This window comes from Manis pentadactyla, chromosome 4, assembly GCF_030020395.1.
Source record: "Manis pentadactyla isolate mManPen7 chromosome 4, mManPen7.hap1, whole genome shotgun sequence".
Classification (NCBI taxonomy): domain Eukaryota; kingdom Metazoa; phylum Chordata; class Mammalia; order Pholidota; family Manidae; genus Manis; species Manis pentadactyla.
Genome location: NC_080022.1, coordinates 44640508 through 44655657, shown reverse-complemented (window position 1 = coordinate 44655657; position 15150 = coordinate 44640508). Strand labels below are relative to the sequence as shown.

Sequence of the window (15150 nt, the reverse complement as noted above, 5' to 3'; positions counted from 1 at the left end):
GAGAACTAGGCAGAATCACATACAGATGTGGGGACTGGGTAGACATTAAAGACATTGAATTCTCAGGAATTACGAAAGGCAGAAATATAGAAATGAGGTTCATTCTAGATGGAAGGGGAAAACCTGAGTGATGTACAAGACATGCCTAAGGAGTCATGAATGACTGTTTTCCTCATACATTTAAGGACCGCATTTGAGGTGAGATCAGATGTTGGGTTTGGTTGAGCTCATTGAGTGTCCGAGGGCCACCAGAGGGAGTCTGGGCCGTGTTCAGTGGAGGACCACAGAGGGTTTTTGAACAGGGACAGTATGTGCAGTGTTGCTGTACGCACTCTAGACTGTGGCTGCAGGTTACTCACTGGTTTTTATCTTTAGCACCTGGAAGGTGCCTGACACATTACAGGTTCTGGGTAGATAGTTGTTTGTGAATAAATGATGAAAAGTGAATAAAGGATGAAGAGTGATTGCACATCAGTTCGTAGGATATCTACCTGGAGCAAGGAGAGGCTCAGGGTGAGGAAACCAGTTAATTAGATGACCATTGCAGTTCTCAGTCTTTCCTCCCTCGTGAGCACAGTGAACTTCTCCATGTGTGGAGAGGTTTTTAGAAAGATTTTGCAGTCAAGAAAGTCTTGAGAAGAAGACAAAATGGCAACTTTATTTTTACATGTAATAATCAAAGATATATTAAATGATAGCAGTCATTGCGTTCCTTTCTTTTAATGTCTTGCACAGGATTGACTAAGGAAATTTGGTTACTCTTACTTGTCAGTATTTGTTAAGCTTAACTGTATATGCATTGAACACTATTCCCATTTTGTTGATATTTACCTATTGGGGTATGAGAGACTGGAGGAGGTGGTGTAAGGACTTGGATAGTATAGTTGTTTTTTCATTCTAAATACTTTATTCCATAAAGTAGGATATTAATGGTCATAGCAATAAAGTATAAAAATATTGCTGTAGTAACCTATTTTGAAAGTGGGCATTTTATAAATATAAATTAATTAATCAAAACAAAATGCTATTTGAAGAAGATACAGAAGATAAAAGTTGAAGACTAAGACTTAAATTTCTTCACACTTTTTTTGGTTTGGGGGAGATGGTGAGTCACACCTCAAGTACCAAAAAATGAAGAGAACTTGCTTCTGGGGTGCATTGAGCCTTGTTAGTCAGCAGTCATTGAGTATTTTACTTATCCTCAACCCACTCTCCACAAAACAAATAAACAATGATTCTCCATGGGGTCATTTTCTGGGGCCACATTCCTAACATTGCTGTCTTTGCTTTTTTAAAGGGTTGACACTGAAGAATGGATTGCCACTATTGAAGCATTACTTTCAAAAAGTTTTGATGCTTGTCAGTGGCTGGTTGAATATTTTATTAGTTCTGAAGGACGAGAATTGATAAAGTAAGTGTCAAGATCTTCTAATTAAAATAAATTTGTGTCTCTTCGAGTGATCAAGAGCTGAAGTTTCTTATAACTATTTTTATTTCAACTTGAAAATATTTTTCTAATTGGAGACCATTTTAAACTGTCTTCACTGAAACCTGAGGAACTTCTTCAGGTCACCCCAGAATCATTCTTCCCAGAACTGTCTCCTTTGGACTGCACTTGGACAATTGTTCAGTGAGTGCAAGGAGGGCATGTGTGCAGACAGCCAGGTGCTCACAGGCAAGCATGGCCTGACCCCTGCTGTAGTTCAGGGGATTCCAAAATACAAGCCCCTTCCCTCAGGGACTCTCAGTCTGGTGGCAAGGTAAAGAGGTCAGCGATCCTTGGTTACTACACAGCGATACCATGGTATTGTCTGTGTTTGGATTCTGGCTAAAGTATTTTTCAGAAATCTACTGATGGTATAGTACCTATGACAGTATATTTACCTATGTACCTGTAATTAAAAAACAAATTGCTTTTTCTGGTAAAATTTCCAGATGCTCCAGTCACTGTGAATGTTTGCACCTTACTCCCAGTGAGTACCTTCATCTCTAAGCATCAGTCTCTTTCATCCTCAGTGGGCTCTTCCTTCACTGTCCCCAGCTTTACCTTTTCTCAAACATGCCATGATGGCTCTCCCCACTTCTAGCCAGTGACCTCACCTCAGATGTCACCAAGCAAGTACGAGTAACAGATGAGCAGTCCACTGTCCCCATGACAAGCTACACTACCTACCAGAGTCTGTTCACATCTTCTCCCTTCTTCCTATTATATGGAGGAAGTGTCCTCTCTACTCTTAAAATGAATCTCTTTCATGAGCAGACTTTCTCAAGAAAGTTGGCCCTTTAATTATTGATTCTCATTCCTGCATCTTTACTTAAAAATTTTTCCACTTGGTACTTCTGTTAGCATACACGCATGCCCTAGTATCTCTCAACTTAAAAAAAAGAGACCACAGATAATTCAAAAATGCAATCTCATTCCACGGGGAGATCACATTAGGGTAGCAAGTTAGAGATCTAATCGAAATTCTTGACTTCCTATCCCCTTCATCTCTAGGTCTGAGCTCCAGACCTTCATTTGCCTACTTGATATCTCCACTTCTTCCTCCAATCTGCCTCAAACAGCAACAAAAGTATACTTTGTGAAACAAATTAGATCATGTTACCTTTATACTATCTCACTGCCGATAAAATCCAAAGTCTTTATTTACCATAACCCACAGGCCTTGCTTGAATCTGGTCTTTTTCCTTCCAGGCTTATCTCATTTCACTTTCCTCCTTGCTTATCATGCCATGACCACACTGGCTTGTTGATTCCTTGAACACACTAAGCTTTTTTCCTGCCTGAAGACCCTTGTACCTGTTACTCCGTCTACCTAGAACAGTCTCGCATCCACTCTTTGCATCTCAAGTGCTTTTTCATCCTTCAGATCAGAGCAGCTGTTCCCTCCCAATTGCGCAGTCTAAAGTAAGTCTGCCCTGTTAGTCTGCTCTGCTGTTTTGCCTCTCTTCCGCACTAAACTCTAGCTTCTTGAGGGCAGAAGCTAGTCTCTGATGCCCTGCTGTACATGAAGAGCCTGGCAAATAGCAAGCACTCAGATGTCTGTGCATTCATAGAGAGCAAATGCATTTCTTTGAAGTGTTAATATATGCCTGTCCCTTTAGCATCTGCATTAGAGATAAGCTTTCACCCATTTTTCCAGTTTAATTCCAAAGTATCTTCCCAGTAATAGTAGGACTCTTGATTACTATTAGACTGTTGAATGTCATAGAATCGTCATCCATGGAAGGAACATGGCAGATATTTAGTTCCTTCCATTGTATCCAAGCAGGGCTGCTTTTAAATATCTGCAGAGAAACTCTCGCTCCTTTGGTGATATGTTTTGGTTTTTTAGTATTCCCAATGGTCAAGAATACCAATGAATTACCTAACCTAAATTCTACCTGTTAGTTTATTATGTTTTCTCTCTTTCTCTATAAGGCCCAATTATCAGTCATTATCAGTTGCTGATTTCATATTTCTGAAGAATCAGTATTCTCCTTTCTCTAATTAATTTCCTTAGAATTTTTTAGTCACTTAGGTTATCATTGTTAAAAGTAAAAGATAAATATATACTCTACTGATATTTTAGTAACTGTAAACCTGAAAATGTTCTCTCTTATATTAGTCTCTCAGGATAGCCCTTTTTTAGGTCAATTTCTAAATGTAATTATAATTATAAAACTTTAAATCAGTAGTAAATACTGCCTGCAAATTGATCTAAAGAAATTAAAACTAATAACATGAAGGATATTTTACATCTTTTAAAAAATTTGTATTGTGGAACTTTTAAAACATGTACCAAGTAGTCAGAATGAGAACCCTCTCCCGCCTCAGATCATCGCACTTGGCCACTCTTGTTTACTTATCCCAGCTCCCCCACAAACTCACATGCATGCTATTTTTTTCTTTGAAGTATTTTAAAGTAAATCTCAGACACCATATAATTTTACTATAAGTTTTTCAGCATGTATCTCTAAAAGATAGTTTTAAAACAATAAATATTTTGCCATTATCACACTAAGCAAAAATAATAATTCATTCTTACCATCCTATATCCAGTCTGTATTCAGATTTCTCCGGATGTCTCAAGAATGGTATTTTACCATTGAGTTTGTACAAATTAGAATTCAAGTGGGCCCTACATGTTACATTTGGTTTATATGTTTATTAAGACTTTTAATGTAATTGTTCCTTTTCCCTCACCACCTCATTTTGTCCTGCCAGTTATTTGGAGGAGAGACTTGCCCTCAAGAACTCCCCATATTCTGGATTTGTTTACATTCTTGTGGTGCTTCTTAATGTCTATTACAGGAAATGTGGGGCACCTGCTATAAATATTCTTGCCAAAAGAACTGTACCTAAATCTTACCAAGCCCCTAGAGCTAAATATTATAGGGGTACTGGTTGTCTATTAAACTTTCTTATAGTTGCCACTTTGACTCCTAGTGAGTTTAGAACAGAGCCTCATCTGTCTGTTTCACATTAAGTAGCTAATGTGTAGCAGTAGCAGTTATGTGGAATGAGCAGAAGTCGAGTGACTTCAGGAGGATCCACTTTGATCTGCCAGTTGTTGGGAGACAGGTCAGCAGGTCAGCAGGGTTATTAGCATGCTCTTGAGGAGGAGAAAGGAAATGCAAGGCCACATGCCAGCAGAGAGAGAGCGGCCTTCACTGCTGTCACCTGAGACAAGTGCCTCAGCAAAGTTTTAACTTGAGTCACCAAGTTAGGTTGTAGTCAAATCCTTCCCATGGAATAATGGGGGTTTTCTGTTAAGAAATATTAGCAGTGATAGATGAATTTTCACTTTGCTCATTAAATATGGGTTGTCACACTAAAGTGAGTGTATATGAAGCCAAGAAAGAAAGAAAAGCCAACTGTGGAGAAGCATGTGGCTACCTCATTGCTCTCAGGTAATTACCACCACCACCCAGACCCCCAGGCCCCAGCAGTTGTTTTTGGCTGACTGTGCCCTCCATCACATGTAAGGCTTCCTCACCTACCACAGTTGTGTAAACGATTAAATTAAGTAATGCATTTTCCTGCAGTTTAGCACCTGACATGCTGACCAGAAAATTCCTGACTGACTGCACTTCTGGGAGATGAGATTAGGTCAGGTATTAAGCCCCAGTTTGGTGACTTAGCCTAGCAAAAGTGACGTCGTGTTGGGCCTGCGTCTTCCTTTTTAACAAGGGGAAGAGAGGAAGGAGGGGGATTCTGCTTTTCAGTATTTAAGGCTCTTATTTTCCTGTTTGGCATTCCTCCTTCATGGTGGCCTGTGAATGTGTGCTAAGCTCTCAGGAGGCTTGAGCTAACATCTTGGAGTGATGTTTCTTGGGTATAGGTCGGCCTGGTGTTGGGAAGGTTGGGCCATAGAACCTATCTTGCTTTTTGACACGACATTTCTCTTTATCTTAGGATTTTCTTATTGGAGTGCAATGTGAGAGAAGTACGAGTTGCTGTGGCCACCATTCTGGAGAAGACACTAGACACTGCCTTGTTTTATCAGGATAAGGTCGGTCTCCTTTTTTAAATTTTATTTCTACTTTCTATCTTTACCAAATGACTTAAACCATACATAATAAGAAAGAGAGCCTAGGATTGGAATCTGATAATTTTGCCACATTAAATGTACCTTCTGTAAGGTGCATTCTGATAAGTGCCAGGGTAGAAGTCATTCTGTTGTTTCCTCCTCATATCCCAGAAAATAGGTTAGGCCAGGAATTTAGGTCTGCTCTGATCTGCTTCAGGACTTTCTTTCTAGAACACTCCTTTTTCAGAATCTTCTCTCAAAAGTTTGTATTAGATCTCTCTGAACTGAGACTACCTGAGTCTAGAGACTCTACAGTCTAACCAACAGATGTTGTGAAACACCCCTGGCTTTGTCTCCTTCCTCGTAAGCATAACCTTCAGTTAGCTGCCAAACCAAACAGTGCCTTCCATCCAGGGGCATTGCCCAATAGTTCTTTCATTGGTCTCCATTATTCCCTAATCTTTGTTCCTGGTTTTTTGAATTTCATCTTCATCCTAACCCTATTTTCTACAACATATTTTCTGGTTCATAATTCCACATGCTAAAACAAACCATGGTATTTATTGCCATCCTCAGTTCCCCCCAAATTTTAAGTCTTAGGGAATAAATGACATACAGTGTAAGTGATTATTCAATCTGTTATTCAGTCTTAGCAAATACAGCAGTTACTTCCCAAGTCTGCTGTTTCAAACAGCTGACACTACATGGAAAACTTTGAAAAATGTTATTTTCAGAAATAATTGGCTCCTCATAAACATTGGCTGGAGGCAGTATGTCTCAATAAACTAAAGGCAAATTCTAGGAATTGCTGCGTTAGATACAGATATTGGCTATGCTATTCAACCTTGAGCAAGTCCTTCAAGGAAGGTGTTAATCCAGATGCAGTCAGTGCCTGGCACCCAAGCACTTAGTTCCTTCAGCATTGTCTGACCCAGGGTGTGCTGTGAGGCCAGACAACCTTAGGAGCTTTACCCAATCCAGAGTAAACAAGGAGGTCAAATATGCCCTTCAGGAAGCACCTCAAAGATGACTGTCCCTCAGTTCTAGGAATCATAAGGAAATTGAGGTTTACTCTCAGCCAGTGTTTTTCAATCAGCTTAAACAACAGAACTGTTTTTCAGTAAAAGCTTACCTGGATGCAGAATATATAAAATAGGTTATTAGGAGCTGACCAAGGACAGTTTGGGCACCTTGGCTCTGAAATACCCTGTGGAAGTTTTCTGAGATATTTAACATAAAAACCTTCTCACTCTCCTCATTCAACCCCAGAGGATAAAGGCAGAATTAGTGTAGTGTCCCGTGCAGATGGGGTCAGGCCACAGCCTCCCAGCCCCTCAAGCTCTAAAGGCAGGACTACAGGTGGTAGAAAGGGAAGGGGGTGGAGGACAGAAGCATGGAAGCCATTTGCCTCAGTAAATTCTCTTTGATATCCAGTGACAGATTTTATGTCCGCTTTTCCCCATAATGGGATTGGTGCCTCTTGCCACCCACTTTAAGCTTGTAAAGTACTTTGAAAATGAAGTGCTATATAAATGGTAGATTTTACTGTATTCATAATGGGTGTGACAGGATGCATGGGACTACTTCAGAAGTCTATGAATGCCATCTTCAAAGGAAATAAACTAACAAGAGTAGTGAGCCTGGTCTTAATTCTCAGATCACAGATGAATTTCTAGGAACTTGTCCAAAAACAGTTCGGGTGGGAGGGAAAGAAGAAGCAATGTGATAACCAAAATGGTTTCTAAACAAATAAAATGTTTTTCAAAGCTTTCCATGAGGCATCAGCGGGCTTTCAAGTAAGTTCACAGTTGAGTTGATATTGCCGTTGTCATTCTGTCAGGCTGTTGCTCTCCATTTGCTCCATTGGCTTGGTTTCTAGCCCCTATGCCTGTGTCTGTGTTTTTTATTCTTTGCATCTGTGATTATGTAAATAAGTAGCATAGTGGAGGGAGGGATTCAGAAATATGTTTCCTCTAAACCCCCTGTCTTTTTTTAAGAGACAGAGAAATTTGCTGAGCAGAAAATGTGACCATTAGGTGACAGAATCATGCCATTGAGTCTGAAATCCAGGGAACAGACCTAGGTTTTCCTATTAATTATTTCTACAGTACCAGTCTTTCCCTGGGAGGTAAAATTGCTAATTCTGGTTTTGCTCTCCAAAGCATAAGTCTATCTGAATCTGAGACTGGATTGTGTCAGTCAGACTTTCCTTTTGTTCTTAGGGTGACTTTCTGCAGACTAATCCTGTTACAATGTCTTATCTTACATTCTGTTTCTTTATGTAATTTCATCTTTCCTCTAACCAGTTGAAAAGCCTTCACCAGTTACTGGAGGTCCTACTTGCTCTCTTGGATAAAGATGTCCCAGAAAATTGTAAAAACTGTGCTCAGTACTTTTTCCTGTTCAACACTTTTGTACAAAAAGTAAGTAATTTTTTTTCTAGTGTCTTTTCCTAATGTAGAAGATTTATGGTCCAGACGAATTTTATACATGGAAAAAAGGCTAGTCAATATAGGGTCTATATGAAAATGGTGTAGGAGTGTTTCTTCTTAAAAATCTAAATTTGTACATTACATTACTTGCCAGAATTCTGACGGGTGGAAATACTAGTTGATAGCAACAGGAGGCTGCCTTAAAACTAGTGGCTGGTTGTGTGTCTAGCCCTTGTGAAGCTGTGGAAACTCAAAGAGATTTTGTTAGATTTTTAACAAGTATTTTCTATATGCAAATTACAGCATATTTAAAAACTTACCGACTCCTTAAAAGTTCTCATTTAGCTGTGCTTTTGAAACAGATTTCTGTCTGGATAGGGATGTAATTTATCATTCTCACTGTCTTGTGACAGCAAGGCCTGAGGGCAGGAGACCTCCTGCTGAGGCACTCAGCCCTGCGACACATGATCAGCTTTCTCCTTGGGCCCAGTCGGCAGAACAACCAGGTAACCCTGCTTGACAGCCCAGGGATGTGGCCCTGGTTCTCACAGCCATGCCGTTTCTCTAGGTGATGACTGTTTCTAATTTTGTAAGAGTCCAGTACAGAGTAGCCTTTACATTTACTTGGAGTTCAATTATTTGTACAGCCTTCGTATAGAGTTTAGTCTAATAATAAGCCCTGGAAATGACTGACTAGGAAATCAGTCAGAGCGGGAAGTGCCAAGCATCCCAGGAGGAAAGATGGCTCGCAGCGGGGGAATGCGGATGCCTTCAAGAAATGACAGCACGGAGTCTCCCGCCGGCTCTCTGGGGCTGGGGCTGGGCTGTTTGGGGGAAAGCGCCTGAGAGGGCCCTGGCAGCCTGGGACTCGTAATGTCCCACACTAAGTGGTGCTGCTACAGAGGTGATACTCATGTTCAGAAAATGAAAAGGAAGGGATTTTGGAATAGTAGGGTTAGATATATCCCAGATTAACTCTCCTGTTTGAAGTTCCTGTGTTGACGTGTTTCTCCCATCATATTTACTTTGATGGATTTAAAATACACAAATGTGAACATGCAGTGATGATAAATATTGTTTATGGAATGCCTACTATGTATGAGACACAACTGGTCAGTTTACCCGCTCTTTTACCTCTGATACAAGGCAGTAAAACAGGCAGTTTCATCCCTATTCTCAAGCAAGAATTAAAGCTGAGAAAAGTTAAGTGACTTGTTCAGGGTCATAAAGCTAAAGCACTGTGGGGCAGGGATTCAGACCCGGCTCGGGTTTCCGATGTATGTAATGCATGGCGTAGGAAAGATTTCCTTTATTTATTAAGGGAGACAGACTTGATGCTTAGGCCTCCTCTAAGCGTCCTGTCATATGTCACTGTGCTGCTCTCACTCTTTAGTGCTAAAAACACAGTACTGGCACACTAGCTGTTCTGTGTGTTGATAATGAGATTCATAATGTCTGTTTTTCACTCCAGACTCTTCTGTATCAGGGACTCTGTTGACACTAGCAATTGACTTAAATTGACTGGAATTGAAGACTTAATTTAATGTTGCATAATTAATATTATTTTGCATTTATGGAACATATAACATTGAAATAATTTCCACTTTTAATGTTTCATTTGGTCCTCACAACCACAAAGAGGGTGAGCAGGTAGGTTCTCTCTGCTGTTCCACCAAGAGGTCAGGCGCTGTTACGCTAAAGGACTTGTCCATGTCCACACACACTGTGAGTGGCAGAGGGGGGCCTGGCTTCCAGATCACCAGCCTCATGGGCACCCCCTGACACTGAGGAACAGGAAAATTATCTAGCATATTATAAGCACTCAGTACCTACACTGAATATAGAAATGGATTTGTTTTAGAATATGACATAGAGTTAATGTATCTGCAAGGGAAAATACTCAAGCTAGCTTACACCTGTGGCTTTTTTATACTTTGACTTCTTCTCTTACCAAACATTGAGAAAGAATTGTGGCTCAAAATATTGTGAACCAGCACATCCTTTCCCTTCCTTTTCGTGTTATTTTTAACCAAAATTCTAACGTCTATTTTATTTTCTCTGACAACAGATACGTCGATGGAGCTCAGCACAAGCACGGGAATTTGGGAATCTTCACAATACAGTGGCATTGCTTGTTTTGCACTCAGATGTCTCTTCCCAGAGAAACATTGGTAAGCCTCAGTATGTTGTTAATACATGTTAATACAGCAGAGAAATGGGGAGAGGGTGAACCTGTCAGTAATGCACACAGAGTAGTAGTGTTGGCAGTTAGATGGGTACTACTTGTTTCTCATTTGGCTACTTGATATTTGAAGAACACTTAAAAATTTTGTATTATTCATGTTAAACTTCACCTCACTTTACTAGTTTGTCACACGAGAAAGTAAATCATTTATTTGGTGGAGAGACATATATAAATATTAAAAAAACACCCTAGGATTAAAGGCAAATTCAGAGTTTCCTCATTACCGTATTTGGCACAACTCATCTAGTGGGGAAATAGTAAGGTGTGGGTTGGTGTCTCCTAGCAGTGTGTACTTGACCAAGCCCCTGAGCTTCTGATCCTCAAAACACAATGAAAATATTAAAAACATAACCCCCCCAGGTGTAATGAGGATTAATGAGATAAAATGTTAAAGGACTTTATTAAGATAAAGAGGATTCAGATGTAAATTCTGTCAATGAAATGTATTTAAATATAAGATCCAGTTGGGAGCATTTCCTATTTTGTCACCCAGAACCAATAACTCAGTCCTCATGTGATAGGGCTGAGACACAAGTTATCTGTATGATTGTCAGTCGTCTAACCTATGTCTGTGCTCTTCTTACACTGTTCTAGGCCTTGTCATGGAAGCACCAACACGATGACAATAATAACACAACAGAGCAACTAAAGAGTGTTCAGTGGTTTCTGTGTGCTGTGCCTCTCCTTGGTGCTTTATGTTTATTGTGTTTAATGCCCTCTGAACACCAGTGAGGGATAATCCCCCTGAATATATGAGGAAAGTGAGGCACGTGGGTTTAGTAACTCCACAAGTCTCAGCTGGTAAACAGCATAGCAGCCAGTATGTGCAGACCTCTGACCACCAGCGACTATACTGAGTTGTCAATGTCATCTGACCAGGAAAATCTGATAAAAAATCACATAGCATCTCTGATCTAAAAATGCCTTTTGACTCTATAAAGGGACATTGCAGGAGTGCTCCTACACTGTGAGCTAGTTTGCTTCCTAAACTCTGACTCATGCATCTAAAAGGACAAGGCTACCTAATGCAGGAGTTCAAACAAGTTTGTGAAAGAAAATGAGAGTGTTACTCATTGTCTTTCTAGCAAATGCAGTAACCCTTTCCATATAGGTTGATTTTGCTAGTGTATGCAGTTGGTGCCTTTATTTGAGGATGGTGGTTTGAGCAGCAAAAGTATCTTGTGCAGTGTTTCTTCAGAGGCACTGGGGGCAATTTTTTTTCATATAGTCTTTATATTTTTCTTTCAAAAACTGTTTTGGGTGGGAATCACTAGGAGTCTAGAGATCTTAATAGCTGCACCTACAGCTTAGGCATATGCTGAAAGAATTAGAAGAAAAAGAAATCTTTACTCCTGTCTACACGTCTAGATTTCCTTGAGACTGTGAGGGAACAGGTTTTAAGTATTCAGCAATCCTGTGTGTGAATCCTGAGAGAATTGCTTCACCTTTTAGGTGTCTATTTCATGAAATAATATCAAGTGGGCTATGTTTTGTCTCTTTGGTGTCCTAAAGCTCCTGGTGTATTTAAACAACGGCCGCCTATCAGCATTGCCCCCTCAAGCCCTCTGCTGCCCCTCCACGAGGAAGTGGAAGCCTTGTTGTTCTTGTCAGAAGGGAAACCTTACCTGTTAGAGGTATGTGTACTTACTTTTCTCAAGCCATTTTTTTATTTTCATTATTTTTTATTTGGGGAAAAATGCCTTTTGTTATTAGTTACATTTTGCATGTTACTCTGATGAAGGAGAATATTATAAAGAGAAGAAATGATTCTTTCAAATTAATTTTCTTCCTATGTAAATGTCAGAAAGAAAGAATCAGTTGAAGAAAATATTTATTAGTTCTCTCAAGAATTGGTCCTCCAGGTCCAGCCCAGCTAACTCCCCTGCATGTTTCAGGAGGAAGTAAATGACACTTCATCAATCACAGTTATTCAGTTTAGTATCAAAGGGTTTTGTTCCCAGTCTTTTTGGTGTGTCCCTGCACATGCTCTTTAAACCTCAGGAGTGTGGAAGTGCGCTGCTCACAGTCCTCCACCGTGTCATACGCTGTGCGGCCCATCCACAGCCTGAGTCCCTTCCTTCCCAGGCATTGAGCTACTTGCTCTTGAGAACTTCCTCTTCCAGTCCTTCTAAAACTTGATTTACTTATGTACAAATCTATTTGTAATATGTCATACTGGCTTTTTAATAAGTCAGACAGTGCTGTGCTAAACTTTTTTTTTAGCTTAACATTATGGATTAGCTTAAAATTTGAATCTGTCAGTTATTAATTTGGAAGTAGGCATTTACCTTCAAAAATCTGATGACAGTAACTCCAAAAAAAATGCTCACATTTGCACAAATTGTGTTAAATTTGGGACAGACTTAAGGCACCCCTACATCTTCCCATAGACGTCAGCAGTAAGGAAACCCTATTTTGGTGCACTGGTGCTGATCTTAAGTCAGTATATTTCAGTTAAAGTCAGAAGTACTGTATTGGCTGTAACTTAAGGAAAGCTTACCCCTGCTCCACCCTCCCCTCAGGTGATGTTTGCTCTGCGGGAGCTAACGGGCTCGCTGCTGGCGCTCACAGAGATGGTGGTGTACTGCTGCTTCTGCAGCGAGCGTTTCTCCTTCACTGTGCTGCATCTCATTAAGGTAGGCTCTCAGCTGGACCTGGTCATGGCCTGATAGCCTGCAGCTCAAACTCTAGGAACCAGTTCTTTCTTCCCAGGCAGTATGCTTCCTTTAGAAGCCTTAATCGTTTTCCTAATTCATTTTTAGTATAGGTGCATTTTTTTAAAATGAAGAATAAAAGAACTCAAAATCCACCATTCATTGATAACACCATGAACAGTTTCTTAGGTTTCCCTTTTATTTTCTATGGATGTATTTTAACATAGTTTGAATTTTATTGTCGTTATGATTTTGTGGTTTTTTTCACTTGACATTGTAAGTATTTTCCCATATCATGAAAGTAATCTGTGAGTGTGATACTTCATCCTCTAGGGTACCATTATTGCCTTAACATTCCCTTCCAAGTGATGCACATTTGCATTGGGTTCAATTTTTAACTATTAAGAATAATTCTTTGTATTTAATAATGCTATAGAGACATTGTATAAAGTGGTTTTCTAACTTCAGATTATTTCCCCAGGCAACATTTTAAAAATCAAAAGTAGATTTTTCTCACCTTCTGAAATAGTGATATAGTTCATGATGAAGCTCTAATCAATATGGTAAATACTATTTATATTGCACTTACTGGATGCCCGTCACTACTTCAGGCATAGTACATATTTAACTCACTTAGTTCTCAAGTAATCCTATGATACAGATACTATTACTGTCACCATTTTATACTTAAACAGGCTGAAAGTAAGTGACTTGATTATGGTCATGCAACTAATAACTGGCAGAGTGGACATTTGAACATAGTCTGTCTCCAGAGCTGTACTCTTAACCATATTGTTTACTGTCTTTCTAGGCATTACTAGAAAACTTATAAACCTATATGTATCATTTTTATTAGTTTTTAATGTTTAATTTTTAATTACATGTATAATACATGACTACATTCTATTTGTAAAAAATTTAAACATGTAAATAAGACCAAAGTTCTCTTTGATCACTGCCAACCAGCCATGTCCCCCTCTACCCTACCCCAAGGACTAGCACTGTCACCTTGGTGTGTGTCCTTCAAGACTTTTTCTGTGAATTTACACCATACATACTAGTTTCTACCCACAGAATTTCTGCCACACCTTCTTACCCGCACCGGGATTTGTAATCGTGGTACTTGAAATGTTAACAAGTAGCAGGAATTAGTGGATTATGTCCTCAGGCCATTATTAAAATGTGTTTGCCTTCATTGTTTCCGGTACAGACTTTTATCAGGTGATTGCGTTCCTGTCCTTACTATTTACTAATTACATAGCCTTGTACAATTTCCTTCTCTGAAAAATGGGTGGAAATATGAGTTGATCTCACAGATTGTGAAGATTCCGTGAGGCATGACATATGAGGTGCTTACTTAGCACCAATCTGGGACCTGGAAGTGCGGTGTTGTAACACAGTGTACTTCCCACCATTTGTATGCATGAGGTTATTAAAATGCACAGTGGAGTGCGAGTTTTATGAACGTTGCTTGCTTCACTTAGGGAAGTCTTGGCAGATTTTTCTATTTCATAAGATGACTTTTCTTATGTACTTCATTTATAGCATACTTATCTCAGAGCATTTTCATTTGTTTTCTCATAGCTACACCTAAATATTCTAGAAAACAAAACAGGAAATGTATAAATGAAATGTAAATTGGGGTCTGTTTAATCACTTAAAGTTACCTCTTTTCCTTTCTGCTTTTCTTCCTCTCTCCTTCCTAATTTTGTAGTAAAGCATCAGGGAACATTGCAGCTTGGAGGACCACAAAGGGGGGTTGTTACAGCTCTCAGATTTAGTATCTGGGGAAACTGAGGCCCAGAGAGAATTGATTTGTCCAAGGCCAGCCATATAATGGTAGAACTGGGGCTTGGATCCAACACTCTTGGTTGCCACTCCAGTTTCCACTGAGGACTTAATGGAGTTTTTATGCTTTTAAAAAATATTTCAGAACCAACTAGAAACAGCTCCACCCCATGAACTAAAGAATACATTCCAACTACTTCATGAGATATTGGTAAGTCATAAGTGTTCTGATTTACTTGTATTTATTTAGGTATTTATTAGCATGTGTTTGTAAATTAAAAGTTGTGTGTCCTTGTATCATCTTTGCATTCATTTGGTCTGTATTTTACTGAGTCCTCTTCATATCTGTCATTTTTCTGTGCATTACTGATTTAGAGGTGAGCGAGAGTAAAACCCTACCTCACAGGAGCTCGCAGGTTAGTGAGGAAGCCAGACAAGTGCACAAGCAGTTACAGTGCAGAGAGCAAAGGACCGTGGATAGGAGCAATGTGGAGCACAAATACTGTCTGGTTGAAATC

The 15150-nt window shown here is 39.6% G+C and overlaps 1 protein-coding gene across 4 annotated transcripts in view; it reads left to right on the top strand.

Moving 5' to 3' along the window:
• The window catches only part of USP24 (ubiquitin specific peptidase 24), a 163949-nt gene that overhangs the window by 137432 nt on the left and 11367 nt on the right, over nt 1–15150 (top strand). For all 4 annotated transcript variants that reach the window (XM_036911209.2, XM_036911210.2, XM_057500238.1 and 1 more), the window contains 8 exons: nt 1298–1411; nt 5399–5495; nt 7820–7936; nt 8359–8451; nt 10014–10116; nt 11703–11824; nt 12713–12826; nt 14778–14843. In XM_036911209.2, coding sequence (XP_036767104.2) covers nt 1298–1411; nt 5399–5495; nt 7820–7936; nt 8359–8451; nt 10014–10116; nt 11703–11824; nt 12713–12826; nt 14778–14843 — 826 coding nt within the window. The remainder of the gene's footprint in view (nt 1–1297; nt 1412–5398; nt 5496–7819; nt 7937–8358; nt 8452–10013; nt 10117–11702; nt 11825–12712; nt 12827–14777; nt 14844–15150) is intronic.